Source organism: Eleutherodactylus coqui, chromosome 9, assembly GCF_035609145.1.
Source record: "Eleutherodactylus coqui strain aEleCoq1 chromosome 9, aEleCoq1.hap1, whole genome shotgun sequence".
NCBI classification, from domain to species: domain Eukaryota; kingdom Metazoa; phylum Chordata; class Amphibia; order Anura; family Eleutherodactylidae; genus Eleutherodactylus; species Eleutherodactylus coqui.
This window is the reverse complement of record NC_089845.1, coordinates 13,596,482-13,620,721: the sequence shown is the minus strand read 5'-3', so window position 1 is coordinate 13,620,721 and position 24,240 is coordinate 13,596,482. Positions and strand designations below refer to the sequence as shown.

Here is a 24,240-nt window from a genome sequence, read left to right as displayed (position 1 = left end):
TTGGAGAGGGTAGAGTCTGGTGCAGGGGAGGCCGATCAGCAACGAGTTGCAGTAATCGAGCCGAGAGTGGATGAGGGCAACAGTGAGCGTTTTTAGCGTGTCTATGGTGAGAAAAAACGCGGATTTTTGCCATGTTCTTGAGGTGCAGATGACATGTTCAGGCGAGAGATTGGATGTAGGGGGTAAATGATAGATCAGAGTCGAATATGACCCCAAGGCAGCGGGCGTGTTGTCTAGGAGTTATGGTGACACACATTGAGATGGAGATGTCAGGATGAGGTCGGTTAGTGGAGGGTGGAAATACCAGCAGGTCAGTTTTAGAGAGGTTTAGTGTTAGAGACAGCGGACAGACAGTCGGTGATGTTTTGGAGGAAAGGTGCAGAGATGTAACGGGAAGAGGTGTATAGCTGGGTGTCATCAGCATAGAGGTGGTATTGGAGGCCAAAGCTCCTGATGGTTTGTCCAACAGGGGCTGTGTAAATAGAGAAAAGGAGGGGGCCGAGGACCGAGCCCTGGGGGACCCCAACAGCAAGGGAAAGAAGGAGAGGTAGAGCCAACAAAGGAGACACTGAAAAAGCAGTCAGATAGGTAGGAGGAGAACCAGGAGAGAGCAATGTCCTCTAGGCCAATGGAGCGAAGCATACTGAGGAGGAGTTTGTGGTCAGCCGTGTCAAATGCTGCGGAGAGGTCGAGGAGTATCAGTAGGGAGTAATCGCCCCTCGATTTGGCTGTCAGTAGGTCATTTGATACCCTTGTAAGAGCAGTTTCTGATGAGTGATAGGGTCGGAAGCCAGACTGTAGGGGTCTAGGAGAGAGTGCTCTGATAGATAGCTTACAAAGTGGGAGTAAACCAGACGTTCTAGTAGTTTAGAGAGGAAGGGGAGGTTTGAGATGGGTCGGTAGTTGGCAGTGTCAATCGCATCAAGAGTCGGCTTCTTTAGCAGTGGGGATATGATGGCATGTTTGAAAGAAGAGGGAAAGATGCCAGAGGTCAGAGAAAGGTTGAATATATTGGTGAGATGGGAGATGGCCACTGGGGAGAGGGATCAGAGGAGGGGTGAGGGGAGAGGGTCGCTAGCGCAGGTGGGGCGAGCAGAGAAGAGCAATTTGGAGACTTCTTACTCTGAGTACAGACACTGAGCAGGAGCTAGATGCAGTGTTGACAAGACTAGGGTCAGGGCTAGTCTGGGATTGGGAAGTGATTTCTTGATGGATGTCATCAATTTATAGAATATGAGTCATATAATGACCAGAAATAGTGATATTCCTCATGTTAACACACATGGCAGCTTACTCTGAAAAGTAATCTAGAAAGTTAGGTACACTTTAAGCAAATAGTTTCATATCTATAATTTAACCGTTTTTAAAGGGGTTAACTAAGTTAGTAAAAATATGCCAGGAGCTAGGAGTTGTACTAAGACAGCAAAAAAAGGTATATTCACCCAATAAACCCCTCCAGCCACCCCTTCTAGGCGTTTGATTCACAATGCACTTTATTAAACTTTCCAAACATGCAATGTCATCAGAATGCTTCTATTAACCCCTTCATGACACAGGCCTTTTTTTTTCCCCATTTTCGTTTTTTCCTCCCCCCCCCCCTTCATTTATCCATCAACGTCACTGTATGAAGGCTTGTTTTTTGCGGGATGAGTTGTAGTTTATATGGTACTTTAAATAGCACCATTACAATGTACAAAAAAACTTTTAAAAAATTCTAAGTGGAGTAAAATGAAAAAAAAAAGGACATTCCGCCATCTTTCAGTGCGTCTTGTTTCTACAGAGCACAAACTGCAACACAAACGACATGATAACTTTATTCTATGGGTCAGTACGATTACTACGATACCAAACTTGTAGAGTTTTTTTTTTTTTTTACTATACTACTTTTTTTTTTCCAGACATTTAATTTTTTTCAATGATTTTCTGCGGTCATCTTGTGCGCGCAATAACTTTTTAATTTTTCCGTCGAAGTAGTTCAGCGAGGGCTCATTTTTTGCAGGATGTCCTGTATTTTCTGTTAGTACTAATTCGGAATACATGCGATTTTTTTGATCGCTTTTTATTGCGTTTTTTTCTGGGAGACTGAAAAAGTGCATTTCTGGTGTTATTTTTATTTTTTTTTTTTCGGACGGCGTTCACCGTGCGGGGTAAATAATGTGCTGCTTTGATAGACTGGACTTTAATGGACGCAGTGATACCAAATATGTATTTTTATTTTATGATTTAGATTTTTTAATTACAGATATGGTGGAGGGGGGGTGATTTAAACTTTAATCACTTTTTTTACAATTAAAAAAAACTTATTGATCTTTTTTTACTTTATTTTTAAGTCCCCCTGGGGGACTACAACCAGTGACGCTTTAATCGCTAATGCAGTATGACGTAATGATATAGCATTACGTCATACTGCATTCTGACAGGCAGCCTATCAAGCCACCCCACAGGAATGGCTTGATAGGCAGTCTCTCAAGGCAGCCCTGGGGTCTTTCAGAAGGCCCCCGGCAGCCATGACACCCGCATGTCTCCCCCAATCACACCGTGGGGGGGCTGTGCGGGACCCCCGAACATCGTTCGGGGAATTTAAAGGGTTAATAGCTGAGATCGGCTGATTGCAGCTATTGCCTGCGGGTGTCAGCTGTAGTAAACAGCTGACGCCCGCGCTGTATGCAGAGAGGTCGCCCAGCGACCTCTCTGCATACATACCCCGACATTTACGTCCTGGAGCGGAAGGGGTTAATCACTTCTTACATCTTGTCCTTTACATCACGAGAAAAACCATTATGCCCGCTAGCAAGAGGATCTGGATGAGTTAGGGGCAGAAAAGTGGCAAATGAGGTTTAAGAAGGGGTCTCACACGAGCGGAGTTCAATAGCGGATTCCGTGATCGCCATTCAAGCGTATGATACGCGGTAATATGGGAGCACTGAAATGAATTGGCCTTCGCTGGTTCGCTCACACTTGCAGAATGGAAGACAAATTGCAGCATGCCCTACTTTACCAGAAATTCCATGCGCATAAGCTCCATCGATCTCTATGGATACTTCGATCTACAGTGCATACACAATTAACATTCAGTATGGACGTGGATTCGGACACAGGTTGCTAGGAGACCAGAAGCAAATGGAATAAACAAAGCAGGAATTTGTGAGTAGACCATGCAGGACAGAAGCTGGGGAGCAGCACACCATCCAGACGGTCTGCAACCTTCGCTTGTTCTTCTGGGCTCGTCACAAGAATAACTGTTTGTTTCTTTATAAACAGTACTTTATACTACTTCCAAAAAAAGTAGTCTAGAATCAGCCCAGCCGAGAGGGCAGAATCCCATCCTGAAGTATCCCGTCTCACCAGGACAGCACATGGGAAAGTCGCCTGAGCAAAAGATGGGGGTTTCCAGGGTTCTTGGCCACTTTCTGATGTCTTTCCTTGCTTGCGAACTTTCTTCCGCGCAGACTATATGCTGTCCATGCGCTTACATCCACAGGGAAAACTGCATGTATATGCCACCATTACACAATCGTTTCCATGATCATTCACAAACTATAGGCTTAACTGCTGCCAAGGCAAATAGGATCATGGGGTGCATCAAAAGAGGTGTAGGGGCGCATGATGAGAACATTGTTCTTCCTCTTTACAAGTCATTGGTCAGACCACACATGGAATACTGTGGACAGTTTGGGGAACCGGTACTCAGGAAGGACATATTAGAGCTTCAGCCGGCTTAAAGATGGGCAACTAAGTTAATAAATGGAATTTGTAGACTACACTGACCAGAGAGGTCATCAAAATTGGAGTTATTTAGTTTAGAAATCAGAGACAGTACTGAGATCTCTCCCATCATCTATTATACCCACCACTGTAACAAGGGGGCACTCTAATAACTATGTATAATATATCAGGGGTCAGTACAGAGATCCTTCCCATCAACTATTACACTCAGGACTGTAACAAGGGGGCGCTCTAATAACTACGTATAGCTATATCAGGGGTCAGTACAGAGATCTACCATCATCTATTTATACCCCGGACTATAACAAGGGGGCGCTCTAATAACTATGTATAGATATATCAGGGTCAGTACAGAGATCTACCTCATCATCTATTAAAACCAGCCCTGTAACAAGGCAGCGCTCTAATAACTATGTATAGATATATCAGGGGTTAGTACAGAGATCTCTCCCATTATCTATTATACCCAGGACTGTGACGAGGGGGCGCTCTAAGAACTATGTATAGATATATCAGGGGTCAGTACAGAGATCTCTCCCATCATCTATTATACCCAGGACTGTAACAAGGGGGCGCTCTAATAACTATTGTGAGAAGGTGACCGGCAAAGTGCTGGAGGGCATATATATTTCGCCTAGGATGCTCTCCTATGAGGCTTTGGGGAGCACTTGGCCAGGTACGTGCCACCGAGCAGCCTGGGCTCGGTGGAGGAAGCCGGCAGTATGGTGTCAGTAACATTAGGTTACTGACACGTTGTAGTGAGTAGGTGGCTCCAAGCCACATAATCCGGGACGGTTTTTCTGGAGTGACCAAAGTGAAGGGTGGGATGGTCACTCCCACGTACCAGGTGGGGCTGGTACCAGGCCATATAAAGCCTGGGCCTACAGGGCCTAGGAAGAGCGTCTGGCTGAGAGCCAGAGAGAGCGTCTGGCTGAGAGCCAGAGAGAGCGTCTGGCTGAGAGCCAGAGAGAGCGTCTGGCTGAGAGCCAGAGAGAGCGTCTGGCTGAGAGCCAGAGAGAGCGTCTGGCTGAGAGCCAGAGAGAGCGTCTGGCTGAGAGCCAGAGAGAGCGTCTGGCTGAGAGCCAGAGAGAGCGTCTGGCTGAGAGCCAGAGAGAGCGTCTGGCTGAGAGCCAGAGAGAGCGTCTGGCTGAGAGCCAGAGAGAGCGTCTGGCTGAGAGCCAGAGAGAGCGTCTGGCTGAGAGCCAGAGAGAGCGTCTGGCTGAGAGCCAGAGAGAGCGTCTGGCTGAGAGCCAGAGAGAGCGTCTGGCTGAGAGCCAGAGAGGGGGCCCCGTGGAGCAGGGAGCCCGGCTAGCCCAGCGTGTGGGCTGAGAGAGCCGAGACCTCTGCAGGTCTGAGAGTCCTGCCCGGCTGTGTGCAGGAGCCATTTTGTTACCACTGTGTAGACAGGGACGCTACCTGTATAGTAAGTGCTCAGACGAGCAGGATTTACTTTGGGTTTGCCTGATGTTAAGGCCTCTATTTCGGTTCCTTTGCTTGGAAATAAACCCAGGCAAAGCCTGGACTAAAGACTTTATCGCAAGTGTCACTGTCTCTGACTGCTTATGCCCAGGTTGCTACCGATCCTAAACGCTAATCCCTCACACTATGTATAATATATCAGGGGTCAGTACAAAGATCTCTGCCATCATCTATTATACCCAGGACTGTAACAAGGGGGCGCTCTAATAACTATGTATAGTATATCAGGGGTCAGTACAGAGATCTCTGCCATCATCTGTTATACCCAGGACTGTAAGAAGGGCGCGCTCTAATAACTATGTATAATATATCAGGGGTCAGTACAGAGCTCTCTCCCATCATCTATTATACCCAGGACTGTAACAAGGGGGCGCTCTAATAACTATGTATAGATATATCAGGGGTCAGTACAGAGATCTCTCCCATCATCTCTTATACCCAGGACTGTAACAAGGGGGTGCTCTAATAACTATGTATAATATATCAGGGGTCAGTACAGAGATCTCTGCCATCATCTATTTATAAAAGCAGGAGTTCAAAAGAAATCAGAACTGCGTATGCCAGACTGCTCGCCGTGTGGACCATCCGCTGCACAGCTCTGCCGTGTGCAGGGGGCCTACAGTGGTCTGTTGTATTAATCTTGTGAATGTGAAAGCGTGATCCTGCATAAGATTACTTGTACAGGGGAGCAGCCTGGACATTACCTGTCCCAGGCAATATTTACTTTACACGAAGTCGCAGAATTCTTTAATTGTAGGTTCTGCTCTGTAGTCTTCATCGTCAACAGAAAATTATTTTAAAATCTTGAAAGAATAAATAAAATGTCTGATATTATGAAGGACGGTACTGACGTAATGCGCGCTAGATACTTTTCTTCTTGCAAATACACTCTTCATATGCACATATATCACATTCATATTCATAAAGTCTAATAAATCCAGGAATCCATAACTTCACAAACAACAATCCACATGGAAACATTGTTGAAGAAAGAGGTGGACTCAGTGCGGGCCACACACCAATGCCACATTTTGGGGGGCCGCCGCCTCCCTTCAAGTTCGATCTATCTGCACCTACATCAGTGTCAATTTGGAGGTCAGTTTTTGGGCGTTAAAGGAGATGTCTCGAGGAAGCAGTGAATTTTTTTTTTTGCCCAGTCCCCCTAATTAAGCATACATTACTAAGCCCCCCTGTAAATGACTTTTCTAGCTGGTTTGTACTTACCGTTCCAGCGTTTCAGCAACTTATAAAAGTTTCCCCAAGATGGCCGCCGGCTTTTTTCCCGTCGCTTGCTGTAGCCCGACGTGCGCGCTCCCGAGACGCTGCCAGCTGTGTCTCCATGACAACACGACGCCCCGCAGCCGCCGACCGGACCCCTGGAGTGAACACGGCCGACCAGTCACCCACCGCCAGGCAGCAGGTAACCGGGCGCAGCCCCCGGCCCCCCCACGCTGACCCGGCTCCCCAGCGCTACCGCCCCGGCTCCCCAGCGCTAGACCCTGACAGACGAAGGCCCCCTCGGCCCAGCGCTGGGCTCCGGGGCCTACCGCTGTGGCCCTGGACCTTCACCTGTTAGTGAAGATCACCCCCCGACCCATCACTTACCTGGGCGGCTTCTCGGGACAGCTGGGCTGGGCTTCTCCGCTGGGCAGCTCCAGTTTCTGCACCTTCCTCTAACAGAGGATGGTACAGAATGGCCGCTCCAGCGCGCTCCCGAGCAGTGACAGCTCGTCTGCGCATGCGCAGAAGAGCTGTAGCGGGGAGCACACTGAAGCGGCTCGTGCTGAAAGGAGAAGACCGGACTGCGCAAGCGCGTCTAAAAAAGCAAGCTGCCAGCGAATTTAGACGGAACCATGGAGACGAGGGCGCTAGCAACGGAACAGGTAAGTGGAATAACTTCTGTATGGCTCATATTTAATGCACGATGTATATTACAAAGTGCATTTATATGGCCATACAGAAGTGTATACCCCCACTTGCTTTCGCGAGACCTCCCCTTTAAGGACTTATTGATGCCACTGTGAGATTTTGCACTGTGGATTTGTAAGTGCCGCAGTGTCAGTAGTTAAAGAGGACGTCCACGACTAAGTATTACATCTGTAAGATTTCACAAAACACAACAATCTTGTAATTGGAACAATTCTAAATGCTCATGCATCTCCATGCTGCGGGTACTTGTTATGACACCTCCGAATTTCATTTGATTCCCTTTCACAACATCCATCTAATGTGCTGAATGCAGGGGAGAAAAGAGGATCTGGACAGTGGGACTGACTAACTGAGCATGTGTGACCACCAGCACTGGACACATCAGGTGGACACTGAGCATGTGTGACCACCAGTCTGGGCACATCAGGTGGACACTGAGCATGTGTGACCACCAGCACTGGACAAATCAGATGGACACTGAGCATGTGTGACCACCAGCACTGGACACATCAGTTGGACACTCCGAGCATGTGGGACCACCAGCACTGGACACATCAGTTGGACACTCCGAGCATGTGTGAAAACCAGCACTGGACACATCAGGTGGACACTGAGTATGTGTGATACCAGCACTGGACACATCAGATGGACACTCCGAGCATGTGTGACTACCAGCACTGGACACATCAGATGGACACTCCGAGCATGTGTGACTACCAGCACTGGACACATCAGGTGGACACTCTGGGCATGTGTGACCACGAGCACTGGACACTCAGATTGACACTCTGGGCATGTGTGACCACCAGCACTGCACACATCAGGTGGACACTCCGAGCATATGTGACCACCAGCACTGGACACATCAGGTGGACACTGACTATGTGTGACTACCAGCACTGGACACATCAGATGGACACTGAGTATGTGTGATACCAGCAATGGACACATCAGATGGACACTCCAAGCATGTGTGACCACGAGCACTGGACACATCAGGTGGACACTCTGGGCATGTGTGACCACCAGCACTGCACACATCAGGTGGACACTCCGAGCATATGTGACCACCAGCACTGGACACATCAGGAGGACACTGACTATGTGTGACTACCAGCACTGGACACATCAGATGGACACTGAGTATGTGTGATACCAGCAATGGACACATCGAGCATGTGTGACCACGAGCACTGGACACATCAGGTGGACACTCTGGGCATGTGTGACCACCAGCACTGGACACATTAGGGTGACACTCTGAGCATGCATGACCACCAGCACTAGACACATCAGGTGGACACTGAGTATGTGTGATACCAGCACTGGACACATCAGATTGACACTCTGGGCATGTGTGACCACCAGCAGTAGACAAATCAGGTGGACACTCAAAGCATGTGTCACCAACACTGCACACATCAAATGGACACTCTGGGCATGTGTGACCACCAGCACTGGACACATCAGATTGACACTCTGGGCATGTGTGACCACCAGCAGTAGACAAATCAGGTGGACACTATGAGCATATGTGATGATCAGCACTGGACACTGAGCATGTGTGACCACCCGCATTAGACACATCAGATGGACACCCTGGGCTTGTATGTCCACCAGCACTGGACACATCAGGTGGACACTCCGAGCATGTGGGACCACCAGCACTGGACACATCACGTGGACACTCCAGGCATGTGTGACCACCAGCACTGGACACATCAGGTGGACATTGAGCATGTGTGACCACCCGCATTAGACACATCAGATGGACACCCTGGGCTTGTATGTCCACCAGCATTGGACACATCAGGTGGACACTAAGTATTTGTGACCACCAGCAATGGACAAATCACGTGGATACTCCAGGCATGTGTGACCACCAGCACTGGACACATCAGGTAGACATTGAGCATGTGTGACCACGAGCAGTAGACAAATCAGGTGGACACTCAAAGCATGTGTCACCAACACTGGACATATCAGATGGACACTCTGGTCATGTGTGACCACCAGCACTGCACACATCAAATGGACACTCTGGGCATGTGTGACCACCAGCACTGCACACATCAAATGGACACTCTGGGCAGTGTGACTACCAGCACTGCACACATCAAATGGACACTCTGGGCATGTGTGACCACCAGCACTGGACACATCAGATTGACACTCTGGGCATGTGTGACCACCAGCAGTAGACAAATCAGGTGGACACTACGAGCATATGTGATGATTAGGTGGACACTGAGCATGTGTGACCACCCGCATTAGACACATCCGGTGGACACTAAGTATTTGTGACCACCAGCAATGGACACATCAGGTGGACACTCCAGGCATGTGTGACCACGAGCACTGGACACATCAGGTGGACACTCCAGGCATGTGTGACCACGAGCACTGGACACATCAGGTGGACATTGAGCATGTATGACCACCAGCAGAAGACACATCAGATTGACACTCTGGGCATGTGTGACCACCAGTACTGGACACATCAGATGGACATTCTGGGCATGTGTGACCACCAGCACTAGACACATCAGGTGGACACAGTGAGCATGTCTGACCACCAGCACTGGACACATCAGATGGACACTGAGCATGTGTGACCACCAGCACTGGACACATCAGTTGGACACTCCGAGCATGTGGGACCACCAGCACTGGACACATCAGTTGGACACTCCGAGCATGTGGGACCACCAGCACTGGACACATCAGGTGGACACTCCGAGCATGTGTGAGCACCAGCACTGGACACATCAGGTGGACACTCCGAGCATGTGTGAGCACCAGCACTGGACACATCAGGTGGACACTCCGAGCATGTGTGAGCACCAGCACTGGACACATCAGGTGGACACTCTGGGCATCTGTGACCACGAGCACTGGACACATCAGATGGACACTCTGGGCATGTGTGACCACCAGCACTAGACACATCAGATTGACACTCTGGGCATGTGTGACCACCAGCACTGGACACATTAGGTGGACACTCTGAGCATGCATGACCACCAGCACTAGACACATCAGATGACACTGTTGGTGCTCACACATGCCCAGAGTGTCCACCTGATGTGTCTACTGCTGGTGGTCACATATGCCCAGAGTGTCCACCTGATGTGTCCAGTGCTGGTGGTCACACATGCCCACTGGACAAATCAGGTGGACACTCTTGGTAAACATAGATACAAAAACAATTTTTTCATTGGAATTCTTTTAAAAATGCAATGTTTTTCGAAATCTAACAAAGAAGTGCAAAGTTTAATAATGGCTTCAAACTGGAGCAGTGAGTAGGCAACGCTCACCACTAAACGCAACAATTACTTGATTACATGTAGAAAGGACATAAAGCAGGAGGACACAGTGCAATACATGAAGGCTGTTTCATGTCAACTGACTCTTTCTCTAAGCCTTTTACCACGTCAAGATGTTGGTTTAATACAAACGTCAGGTTGTTACCATGGCAACACCACAACAGTGCAAACAGCAAACAAGACCATAAATTTAAATAGATTATAAAAGGGATGTAATTCATTTGGGTCATTTAGTCCTACAGCTCCCATTTATCCTTGTAATGCATCGGGCTTCCTGTCTGACCAATACGTTGTGGCGGTCTGCGTCAGTATCAGGACAATCACCATGCCAATAGCTGCTAATCCCAGCAGCGGACGTTTTATATGCTTTGCTGTTTTTGCCGAGCATCACCTTTGCCACATTCAGCCGTGGTCTGCATCTGGTTGCGCCCATTGAGGAGTGACGTTTGCCTTTCCGCAATTTCGTTTGTATCCAAAGTTGACCGGTGGGACAACCCCTTTAAGAAGTATCATCATGGAAATGTAGACTTCTAGCACATGAGGTGCAAATTGTAGACCGTTTAACTCCTTCTGAACATCACTGCTTTCAGTGTATGGAGCGGGCTCAGGAGCCAAGCCTCCTCCATACACAGCGGGTGTCAGCTGTCTTTGACACTTGACACCTGGCTTCAATGGCCAAGATGGAAGGTAATTCCGATTCTAGCTGTTAACCCTTTGGATGCTGCTGTCAGTAAATCCAACGGAGGTGCAGAAACAGGTGCAGTTACCCCAAGCAACTTTGGAACACAATGTAGTATAAGGGTCCTTTTACATTAGCTTAAGCATCCTAAAGTCGTCCCGACAATTATCATTCCTATGCTTTCACACAGGAGCGATAATCATTCACTGAATGGAGGCATAACAGACAAAAGATCGCTTCCACCCGCCTCCATTCACAGTAAACAGGCAGTCGTTCATACATGATTGACTGCCTGTTTACACGAGCCGATTGCTGCAAATACTGAATGATGAACAATAAGTGAATGAATTATCATTCAGTTGCTGGTAGTGCTTACACTGAATGATTAGCATTCGGTTTCACATGATCCAACAGTTCATCATTCTCTGTAGAAGGCCTGAAAGTTGTTTTTCTGAAAACCCACTGAAATCACCGGGGCGGCGGGGCAGGGGGGAGGCATTTATTTGTTTTAATTCAGTTTTTTTTAGCTCCAAAAATGGTACAGAGAAACAAAATTCTGAGTAAAAGCCTAAGGCCGCCTGCAGACGAGCGGGTCGGATCTGGCGGCGAGAATTCTCGCCGCGAGACCCGACCCGAGCGCCTGCAGAGACGAGCGCGTACTCACCCGCGCCCGGCGGCCCCGGCTCTTTCATGTGCCGGCTGCCGGGCAGCCGGCGCATGCGCAGACCGGAGCCGGTGGCCGGGTAAGTGACGTTTCTGTGCGAGGCTCTGCGAGCCTCGCACAAAAACAGGACATGCCGCGGTTTGTTTGCCGCACGAGATATCGCGCGGCCAAACCGCGGCCGTCTGCATAGGAGTGCGTATTGTAATGCACTCCTATGCATCCCGCCGCGGGATTTCCGCCCGTGTGCAGGCGGCCTAAAGCAGGTGTGACTGCATCTTTACACATATAAACTGCGCTATACTCAACAAATAGGATGTGTAAATGGACAAGCTGGCTGGTATTCCATCTAGATTGCATAGAAATTGTTAGAGAAGTAACACCTCAAGGCCTACAGCATGTATCTAGAAATCACAGGAAAGCCATGCCAAGAGGGAGAGGTTTAGGAGTCTGTAAAACGAGAGAGGTCCTGCATTTAGAAGTTGTTTCCGTCACAGGAAAAATGTGTAATAGCAGAGAATATATTCTGGAAATGAAGAATAAAAGCATTTAAACTGATGAGTCAAATGACAGCTACAGAGGGAAGTTATCACTGATATCTAAGTAGGCTTTATGGAGGCTTCACTAACATTTCATTGGTTAATTTGGACTTACATTGGATTCCATCTCTCGTCTAGACAGCGATGTAATGAGATCTTGTCACTGACGTAGATGTTTATCTGATGTTTGTTGATACTTTCCTCTTCCAGCCTCTTTTCTTCCCCTTGTAGATTGAGTTTCACTGGACGCCCAAACTCTCCCAAAGCATGTAGGTCCACTGGAGGTTTTTCATAGACTGGCCGCTTCAGCTGCTCATAGTCTAGTTCATTCTGATTGACGGCTGCTTCTCTACGTTCATGATGCTCCTCGGCTCTCAGATTCTCTGACTTTTGAGTATTACCATCTTCCTCTTCTTTAATCAGTAACATATAACTGAAGATCAACATGCAAGCAACAGCAGCCAGGAAACAAAGACCCTTCCTTCTCCTGTAAGGCTGCCAAGCAGCTACCAGTCCACGTCTCCTCATTGTTCGGATCCCAGTCACACTCACTGCTTGAGCAAGAATATGAGGAGCTGTTATCTGTATGTGCCAGTGATTTTTGATCTTTTTTTGCATTTATGTTTCAGCTATAGTTTAGTGCATCGGTCCTACCCAGGGAACTGAAGGTTGACTACATAGAAAGTCAATTGCAGCAGGACATATCCGGTATTGGTGCAAAGTAGTAACTCTAGATAGATGATAGAACAAATAACCGTCAGTAATAGCCCACTCAGAGGCTTCCCGGTAATAAAACAGAAGGCTTTACACAAACATGTACCCCAAGTGCGGATCTGGCTTATCCCACTACTAACCAGGTCTAAATTCTTTTCTAAAACAATCTTAGGAACTTTTCTCACTGGTGCTTGGCATAATCCTGCACCAGCCAATGTCCTGCAATCCTTAAAGTTCTATTAAAGTGGCAATTACATGCCCCATCAAATGAGGCTAGACGGAAATTGCAAAATCAAACTTTCCTCAGCAGAGCAGTCATCTACCTTTCCTTCTCACGTCACAGATATGTAGAAAAGTGCAATCCAGCTACTCTGCAAAGAGGCAGAAGACGCTCATCCAGACGTATCTGCCCCCCACTCTCTGCACTCATCCAGAAGTATCTGCCCCCCACTCTCTGCACTCATCCAGAAGTATCTGCCCCCCACTCTCTGCACTCATCCAGAAGTATCTGCCCCCCACTCTCTGCACTCATCCAGAAGTATCTGCCCCCCACTCTCTGCACTCATCCAGAAGTATCTGCCCGCCACCTGTCTGCACTCATCCAGAAGTATCTGGCCCCCACCTGTCTGCACTCATCCAGAAGTATCTGGCCCCCACTCTCTGCACTCATCCAGAAGTATCTGGCCCCCACTCTCTGCACTCATCCAGAAGTATCTGGCCCCAACTCTCTGCACTCATCCAGAAGTATCTGGCCCCAACTCTCTGCACTCATCCAGAAGTATCTGGCCCCAACTCTCTGCACTCATCCAGAAGTATCTGGCCCCCACCTGTCTGCACTAATCTAGAAGTATCTGTCCCACACTCTCTGGACTCATCTAGAAGTATCTGCCCCCCCCCACTCTCTGCACTCATCCAGAAGTATCTGCCCTCCGCTCTCTGTACTCATTCCGCAGTATCTGCCCCCCACCTTTCTGCACTCATCTAGAAGTATCTGCCCCCCACCTTTCTGCACTCATCTAGAAGTATCTGCCCCCCTCTCTCTGGACTTATTCACAAGTATCTGCCCCCACTCTCTGGACTCATCTAGAAGTATCCCCCACCACCACCACCACCACACACACACTCTGCACTCATCCAGACGTATCTGCCCCCACTCTCTGTACTAATTCAGCAGTATGTCCCCCCACCTCTCTGAACTCATCCAGAAGTATCTGCCCCCACCTCTCTGTACTCATCCAGAAGTATCTGCCACCTACTCTCTGCACTCATCCAGAAGTATCTGCCCCCACCTCTCTGTACTCATCCAGAAGTATCTGCCCCCCCACCTGTCTGCACTCATCCAGACGTATCTGCCCCCCGCCACCTGTCTGCACTCATCCAGACGTATCTGCCCCCCGCCACCTGTCTGCACTCATCCAGAAGTATCTGCCCCCCACCTCTCTGCACTCATCCAGAAGTATCTGCCCCCACTCTCTGTAGTCATCCAGAAGTATCTGCCCCCCACCCTCTGTAGTCATCCAGAAGTATCTGCCCCCCACCTGTCTGCACTCATCCAGAAGTATCTGCCCCCACCTCTCTGCAGATATCCAGACGTATCTGCCCCCACTCTCTCTACTCATCCAGAAGTATCTGCCCCCACACTCTGTACTCATCCAGAAGTATCTGCCCCCACCTGTCTGCACTCATCCAGAAGTATCTGCCCCCACTCTCTGTAGTCATCCAGAAGTATCTGCCCCCACTCTCTGTAGTCATCCAGAAGTATCTGCCCCCACTCTCTGTAGTCATCCAGAAGTATCTGCCCCCACTCTCTGTAGTCATCCAGAAGTATCTGCCCCCACTCTCTGTAGTCATCCAGAAGTATCTGCCCCCCACCCTCTGTAGTCATCCAGAAGTATCTGCCCCACCCCTCTGTAGTCATCCAGAAGTATCTGCCCCACCCCTCTGTAGTCATCCAGAAGTATCTGCCCCCCACCCTCTGTAGTCATCCAGAAGTATCTGCCCCCCACCTGTCTTCACTCATCCAGAAGTATCTGCCCCCACCTCTCTGCAGATATCCAGAAGTATCTGCCCCCACTCTCTGTACTCATCCAGAAGTATCTGCCCCCACTCTCTGTACTCATCCAGAAGTATCTGCCCCCCACCTGTCTGCACTCATCCAGAAGTATCTGCCCCCCACCTGCCTGCACTCATCCAGAAGTATCTGCCCCCACCTCTCTGCAGATATCCAGAAGTATCTGCCCCCCACCTCTCTGTACTCATCCAGAAGTATCTGCCCCCACCTCTCTGAACTCATCCAGAAGTATCTGCCCCCACCTCTCTGAACTCATCCAGAAGTATCTGCCCCCACCTCTCTGTACTCATCCAGCCGTATCTGCCCCCACTCTCTGTACTTATCCAGAAGTATCTGTCTCCCATTCTCTGTACTCATTCAGCAGTATCTACCCCCACCTCTCTGTATTTGTAGGATCCGACGTGTCCCGGAGCTGCGGTGATTCTCGCACTTCCCAGATCAGCACTTCTCCACGTCTTCCTGTTCCTTCTGTCACCTTACTCTTCTGACCACGCCCCCACCTTGCCCCGCCCCTAGATGACCGTCTTCTCTGCTCTCCCGAACTTCACTTTTTAGGAACTTGTAGAAATCAGCAAGTAAAGAGCGTGTAACCTGCGGCGCTCCGGGGCTCGTGCTGCGGCATGCACGGCTCTGCTCCACAATGACAGGGGGCACCCACAGCCCCCGTCCTGTAACTGTCGGGGCGGCCCTACCTGCGCGCCGTGAAGTATGCGGGACAGAACCCCAAACCCAAGAGTGCATGCGAGGAGACCGAAGAGTGCACAGGGGGACACACAAGAATGCACAGGGTAACATACAAAAGTGCACAGGGGGACACACAAGAGTGCAGGGGGGGGGGGGGGCACGAGTGTACAGGGGGGACACACAAGAGTGCAGAGGGGGACACACAAGGGACACACAAGAGTGCAGAGGGGGACACACAAGAGTGCAGAGGGGGACACACAAGAGTGCAGAGGGGGACACACAAGAGTGCACAGGGCGACACACAAGAGTGCACAGGGCGACACACAAGAGTGCACAGGGCGACACACAAGAGTGCACAGGGCGACACACAAGAGTGCACAGGGCGACACACAAGAGTGCACAGGGCGACACACAAGAGTGCACAGGGGGACACACAAGAGTGCACAGGGGGACACACAAGAGTGCACAGGGGGACACACAAGAGTGCACAGGGGGACACACAAGAGTGCACAGGGGGACACACAAGAGTGCACAGGGGGACACACAAGAGTGCACAGGGGGACACACAAGAGTGCACAGGGGGACACACAAGAGTGCACAGGGGGACACACAAGAGTGCACAGGGGGACATCCAAGAGTGCACAGGGACACACACAAGAGTGCACAGGGGGACATCAAGGAGTGCACAGGTGGATATCCAAGAGTGCACAGGGGAGGAGACACACAAGAGTGCACAGGGGGACATACAAGAGTGCAGAGGGGGACATCCGAGAGTACACAGGGGGACATCCAAGAGTGCACAGGGGGACATCCAAGAGTGCACAGGGCGACACACAAGAGTGCACAGGGACACACACAAGAGTGCACAGGGGGACATCCAAGAGTGCAGAGGGGGATATCCAAGAGTGCACAGGGAAGGAGACACCCAAGAGTGCACAGGGGGACATCCAAAAGTGCATGGGGGACACACAAGAGTGCAGAGGGGGACACACAAGAGTGCAGAGGGGGACACACAAGAGTGCAGAGGGGGACACACAAGAATGCACAGGGGGACACCCAAGAGTGCACAATTGGACACATACGATTCCCCCCGGGACATCAAAGAGTGCACACGGGGACATCAAAGAGTGCACAGGGGGACACCAAGGAGTGCATAGGGGGATATCCAAGAGTGCACAGGGCGACATCTAAGAGTACACAGGGGGGGCACACAAAAGTGGACACAGGACATCCAAGAGTGTACAGGGGAACACCCAAGAGTGCACAGGGGGACATCCAAAAGTGCACGGGGGACACACAAGAGTGCAGAGGGGGACACCCAAGAATGCACAGGGGGACATCCAAGAGTGCACAGGGGGACATCAAGGAGTGCACAGGGGGATATCCAAGAGTGCACAGGGGAGGAAACACACAAGACTGCACAGGGGAGGAGACACACAAGAGTGCACAGGGGGACATCCAAGAGTGCACAGGGGGACATCCAAGAGTGCACAGGGGGACATCCAAGAGTACACAGGGGGAACACACAAGAGTGCACAGGGGGATATCCAAGAGTGTACAGGGGGACACACACAAGAGTGCACAAGGGGACATCCAAGAGTGCACAGGGGGGACACACAAAAATGCACACAGGACATCCAAGAGTGTGCAGGGGAACATCCAAGAGTGTACAGGGGAACATCAAAGAGTGCACAGGGGGACACACAAGAGTGCACAGGGGAACACAGAAGACTGCACCGGGGGACATCCAAGACTGCACAGGGGGACATCCAAGAGTGCACAGGGCGACACGCAAGAGTGCACAGGGCGACACGCAAGAGTGCACAGGGGGACACCCAAGAATGCACAGGGGGACACCCAAGAATGCACAGGGGGACACCCAAGAGTGCACAGGGGAACATCCAAGAGTGCACAGGGGAACATCAAGGAGTGCACAGGGGAACATCAAGGAGTGCACAGGGGGATATCCAAGAGTGCACAAGGGAGGAGACACACAAGAGTGCACAGGGGGACATCCAAGAGTGCACAGGGGGACATCCAAGAGTACACAGGGGGATATCCAAGAGTGTACAGGGGGACACACACAAGAGTGCACAAGAGGACATCCAAGAGTGCACAGGGGGGACACACAAAAATGCACACAGGACATCCAAGAGTGTACAGGGGAACATCAAAGAGTGCACAGGGGGACACAGAAGAGTGTACAGGGGAACACAGAAGAGTGCACAGGGGAACACAGAAGAGTGCACAGGGGGACATCCAAGAGTGCACAGGGTGACACGCAAGAGTGCACAGGGGGATATCCAAGAGTGCATAGGGGAACACACACAAGAGTGCACAGGGGGGACACACAAGAGTGCACACAGGACATCCAAGAGTGCACAGGGGAACATCAAAGAGTGCACAGCGGGACACAGAAGAGTGCACAGGGGGACACAGAATAGTGCACAGGGAGATATACAAGAGTGCACAGGGGAACACACACAAGAGTGCGCAGGGGGACATCCAAGAGTGCACAGGGGGACACACACAAGAGTGCACAGGGGGGCATCAAGGAGTGCACAGGGGGATATGCAAGACTCTGCACGGTCATCACCAGTCCTGAGCTGCAGACTGGGTGAGTGGAATGCCTGCTAGGTTGCTGCATGGCTGGTGGGCCACATAAAATAAGGCGGTGGGCAGGATTTGGCCCATGGGCCTTATGTTTGACATGTGTGGTGTAGACTGTCATCCTTCACAGAGCAGCCACTGATGGCATTTACCTTAGGGAAAACCCTATAGAAATCTATGGAATAAGTTCTCAGCTGATTTAATTTGGAACATAGAGCACACAATAGTAAAATAAATAGAGGACCTAGCAGAGCCTCCAGCCTTGATGGTAGGCTGTTCAAACCTGGAGTCTTTTACCTATTCATTGGGAACGTTTAGACTCGAAAAGGGGTACCTGGATTCATATGCACAAAACTATTTCAGGATCTGAAGCCCCGAATGTGTGACCAAGTCTAGATTCACATACTTTTATCCCTATTGGGAAATTCTAATGTACAAGAAACAGTGCGAACACCAGCTATACATAAACTACACCCTTTGTATAAAAACATAAAAATGGGGTATAGAATAGCAATCTAACCAAGTGGGTGATCTATCCGTGTAATTTGTATACCACCAGGCTAAGATCAGAAATAAGACTACCCAAGGGTTACAGAGCAATACTTGTTGAAGACTCTTATGCATGGGTTGAACCAAGGGAGTGAATAACCCTAGTCCTGTTGTACCATCACAAGGATAGGGAGCCATTTTAAATTTGTTTGGGCGTGAGCACGAAGCCCTTAAAGGAGATGTCCCGAGGCAGCAAGTGGGTCTATACACTTCTGTATGGCCATAATAATGCACTTTGTAATGTACATTGTGCATTAATTATGAGCCATACAGAAGTTATAAAAAGTTTTATACTTACCTGCTCCGTTGCTAGCGTCCTCGTCTCCATGGAGCCGACTAATTTTTGGCCTCCGATGGCCAAATTAGCCGCGCTTGCGCAGTCCGGGTCTTCTGCAGTCTTCTATGGGGCTCCGTGTAGCTCCGTGTAGCTCCGCCCCGTCACGTGCCGATTCCAGCCAATCAGGAGGCTGGAATCGGCAGTGGACCGCACAGAAGAGCTGCGGTCCACGGAGGAAGAGGCCATCTTCAGCGGTGAGTAGAGAAGTCACCGGAGCGCGGGGATTAAGGTAAGCGCTCCGGTGAGCTTTCTTTACCTCCCTGCATCGGGGTTGTCTCGCGCCGAACGGGGGGGGGGTTGAAAAAAAAAAAAACCCGTTTCGGCGCGGGACAACCCCTTTAAGTCCTATATCTCAGAGTCTCTGGCCAAACGACATATCAGGCCGTCAAGGTCCCCTGCCGGGGCAGGTCTCTTCTTTGTAGAGAAGAAGGATGGGACATTGAGGATTTGTGTGGATTATCAGGCTCTGAATAAATTTACAGTGAAGAACCAGTGCTCCTTGCCCCTGATTCCTGATTTATTGAATCAGGTAGTAGGGGCCTACTGGTTTTCCAAATTGGATTTAAGGTGGGCTTATAATTTATTTCGCACCAATAGGGAGGTAAATGGAAGACTGCGTTTGGACTTTGTAATGCCCCCGCTGTGTTCCAGGGATTTATGAACGCGGTCTTCCACGACTTCCTGGGGATATTTTTGGTCTTATATCTCGATGATATTCTGGTGTACTTCCCAGACTGGGATTTACATGTGCGGCACCAGAGGCTGGTTTTGACCTGTTTGCGTGAGTACCAACTTTTTGTCAAGTTGGAGAAATGCATTTTTGGTACTAAACAAGTGTCTTTCCTTGGTTATGTGGCTTCACCCACGGAGATTCAAATGAAGTCTGATAAAGTGGCAGCGATCTCCCAATGGGTCAGACCAGATAACCTGAAAGCTCTCCAGCAGTTTTTAGGTTTCCCTAATTTCTACCGTAGATTCATTAAGAATTATTCTGCTATTGCTCAACCCCTGACCGATCTTACGAAGAAGGGTTGATGGTAAGATGGTTGCAAGAGGCCCTAAAGGCTTTTAGTCATCTCAAAAGGGAGTTTACTGCTGCCCTGGTGCTAGTACAGCCTGACGCGCAGCGACCGTTCTTCATTGAGGTCGATGCGTCTGAGGTAGGGGTGGGGGCTGTATTGTCAGCGGGAGACCTGGGTATAATCCATGTGCGTTCTTCTCGTGGAAGTTTAGTTCGGCGGAACGTAACTGCAACGTGGGTAATCGTGAGTTATTGCCAATTAAGTGGTCTCTAGAAGAGTGGCATCACCATCTTGAGGGGATAAGGCATCCTATTACTGTGTACACTGATCATAAAAACTTGCTATATCTCACCAGTGCTAAGAGACCCACAGCTCATCAGGCCAGGTGGGCGTTGTTTTTCGCCAGATTTAACCTCGTCGTTACATATATATTTCAGGGGAGAAGAACGTGAAGGCAGATGCCCTCTCACGGAGTTTCGGTTTGCCGGAAAGTGAGACAGTGGCTCTCGAGAATATCTTGGTACCTGGGGTGGTGGTGGCAGCTGTAGAATCTGATCTAGTTCCTCATCTACAAAAGTGTCAGCAGGACTCTCCCTCGGGGGTGCCGGAGGGCAGATGAATTGTGCCAGAGACCTTACGTCTTAGAGTCATTGAAGAGTCTCACTTATCTGTTCTCGCAGGCCATCTAGGCGTTCAGGGGACTCTGGATCTTTGTTATAGACACTACTGGTGGCCAGGCATGTCTCGGGAGATCCGCGACTTTGTTAAGGGATGCTCTGTCTGTGCACACAGTAAAAGTTCTGCAGCTGATGTCACCACAGATGCGCTGCAGGGGGTATGGAAAGAAGTACAGAAGAACCTGGAAGCAATGGGGGCTCGTATGCAGTTGCGTAGTGGGAGGAGTCTGTCAGTATCTGAACCTTACAGGATGGGACAGAAAGTATATTTGTCTTCTAGAAATCTCAGATTGAAGGTTCTATCTTTGAAACTGGCGCCGTGTATGGTGGTGAATAAGTGTGACTTTTCATGGAAAACACAAAATTGTTTGGGTGACCCCAAACTTTTGAACGGTAGTGTATATCTATAACCCCCCTTTTTTTTTTTTAATTAGGGAGAGAATGTACGGGTGCTGTCGTGGAGACTCCTGGAAACCCGATTATCGGGTAGGTATAATCACCCTTTTCCCAGGTCGTCTCCACGACAGCAGCACCTGAGACGTATCAACTAAAGTTATTTTAGGGTGGGATTGCCGCCGAGAGGACCTTATGACCGAAGGTCATGTCCTCATCTAGCTGCACTTTTACCCTATAATGTTTGACAAAAGTGTGTGGCTTTTTCCACACTGCTGCCTTGCATATCTACTCTACTGATGCCAAGCTATGCTCGGCCCATGAAGTCGCTATTGCCCTCGTGGAATGGGCTTTAAGAGCCGAGGGGACCTCCTTCCCCAATGTCTTAAATGATTCGCTAATGGCCAGGCGGATCCACCTGGCTATAGAGCTTTTAGCCGCTTTTTTCCCCCTTGTTAGGGCCTGGGAACTGGACAAACAGGTTGTCGTCCTGCCTCCATGGGCCTGTGGCCTTGATGTACATCAGGACCGCTCTCCTGACATCTAAGCAATTCAGGGCTCTCTCTCTCGTCTTTTGGGTGATTATAGCATGAGGGGATTACTATGTTCTGGGCCCTATGGAATGGGGACACTACCTTAGGCAAGAAGGTCAGGTCCGTTTTGAAGACTAATTTGGTGTCCGTTATCTTAAGGAGCGGGTGGCGGATGGATAGGGCTTGTAGCTTGCTGACCCATCTGGCTGAGGTAATGGCCACTAGGAAGATTGTTTTAATTGTAAGCATTTTTATTGAGAGCCCCTCAACTGGTTCGAAGGGTTCCCCTAACATGGCCCCCAAGACCAAATTTAGATTCCAGTCTGGGCATATATTGGTGGATCTAGGTCGCAACCTATCTGCCGCTGTCAGGAATCTACTGATCCACCTGTCCCCTGCTAGCTTAGTGTCGAATAGGGCGCTAAGAGCTGCCGTTTGGACCCTTAGGGTGCTTGGGGAGAGGCCCATATCCAGGCCCTCCTGCAGGAAGTCCAGGGGATGTCAGCGCCGCTGCTCGAGGAGTACTTCCTTTGTCTCCAAGAGATAAACCTCTTCCAGATTTTCTGGTAGATGCAGTTGGTTGTCTCTTTTCTACTTGACATTAGCGTCCTGACTACCTTGTCCGAGAACCCCCTGCCCATCAGTATGGATTCTTCAGTAACCAGGCTGTTAAATGGAGTCTGCTTATGTCAGGGTAGTTCAGGGGCCCCTGTGTTAGGAGATTCGATTGAGCCGGAAGGGTGACTGGCTCCTGGATGCTCAGGTTTCTTAGAAGGCTGAACCAGCTCCTTCTTGGCCAAAAGAGAGCCACCAGGATCAGGGTGCATGCCTGGGACCTGAAGTGCTGCAACACCCTTGGGATTAATGGAATTGGGGGAAAGGCGTACACCAGTTCTCCTCCCCAATCCTGGCTCAGGGCGTCCACCGCTGTTGGCCGGTCCTCCCGTCTGAGGGAGAAGAAGTTCTCTACCTTGGCGGTTTGTCTGGATGCGAACAGGTCCAGTTGTGGGAGACCCCATTTGTTCGTCACAATCCGGAATGCCTCCTGGGATAGAGACCATTCTCCTGGGTCTATACACCTTCGGCTGAGGAAGTCTGCCCTCTGATTCAGGGATCCCTTCAAGTGTACTGCCGATAATGAGAGGATGCGGCCCTCCGCCCAGCGAAAGATTCTTTGTGTGATGCTCTGTAGAGCTGGTGACCTCGTGCCCCCCTGGCGCCGAATATGGGCTACTGCCGTGGTATTGTCCGATAGCACTCTTATGTTTTTTACTGTGTCCCCCAGGTGCTGTAGGGCCTTCCAGATCGCCTGTAGTTCTCTGTAGTTTGAGGACTGGTGTTTCATCCCCAGCGGCCATGGGCCCTGAAGGAGCTTGTCTCCGACGTGCGACCCCCCCCCACCCCCAGGAGCTTGCGTCTGTCGTGACCTGCACGGCCGGATTCAGTATCCAGTGGATTCCCCTTCGCAGATTTCCTGGGGACGTCCACCAGCGCAAAGATATTTTCACCGAGTTCTTTATCTGCATTCTCATTTCTAGTGAGGATTGCTTGCCGTCCCATGCTGAGAGAACTGCTGCTTGCAGAGGTCTGGTATGCGCCTGGGCCCATGCTACCCCCGGGATGCATGAGGTTAGGCTTCCCAGGAGGGACATAGCCTCCCGGATTGAGCATGACCGTCTCCGAATGAAGGATTCTACCATCTGTCGGATCTTCTGCGCTTTTGACTCGCGGAGGAAGGAGCATTGGAGCTTCTGAGTCGAGCGTTATGCCTAAAAACACTTTCTCCATGCTGGGGTTTAGGCTGGACTTCTCCCAATTTATTATCCATCCTAAAAACTGTAGTAGGTTGAGCACCGTTGCCAGGTTTTCTGCTAGGAGTTCTCTGGACTCGGCTATAATTAAGAGGTCGTCCAGGTAGGTGACTATCAGAATCAACCTCTGCCTCAGGTAGGCTGCAACCTCCGCCATGATTTTCGTGAAGATGCGGGGTGCTGAGGAGATTCCAAAGGGCAGGCATCTGAATTGGAGAGGTCTTGTCCTCTTGCCCATCTCTAGCGCGAACCTTAGGTACTTTCGTGAGTCCTTGTGGATTGGTATGTGAAAATAGGCATCCTTCAGGTCTATCGATGCCATGTAGGCTCCCTTAGGATCAACCTTACTGCTGAAGTGATGGATTCCATCCTGAACTTTCGATATTTGACGAAAATGTTCAGTTGTCTTAGATTTATTATCATGTGTGTGCCTCCGAACGGTTTTTTATTAGGAAGAGTCTGGAGTAATGCCCCCAGATCTCTTCTCTCTGTGGCACGAA

At 50.0% G+C, this 24,240-nt stretch overlaps 1 protein-coding gene across 2 annotated transcripts in view; it reads right to left on the bottom strand.

Annotated features, from left to right (window-relative positions):
* Positions 1 to 15,595, bottom strand: part of GALNT12 (polypeptide N-acetylgalactosaminyltransferase 12) — an 84,023-nt gene extending 68,428 nt beyond the window's left edge. For both annotated transcript variants that reach the window (XR_010786690.1, XM_066579132.1), the window contains exons 1-2: positions 15,502 to 15,595; positions 12,455 to 13,069 (exon numbers count right to left, since the gene is read on the bottom strand). Coding sequence is in view for 1 of the 2 variants with exons in the window: in XM_066579132.1 (XP_066435229.1) it covers positions 12,455 to 12,957 (503 nt within the window). In the remaining variant the exon portion in view is untranslated. The remainder of the gene's footprint in view (positions 1 to 12,454; positions 13,070 to 15,501) is intronic.
* Positions 15,596 to 24,240: the final 8,645 nt, after the last annotated feature.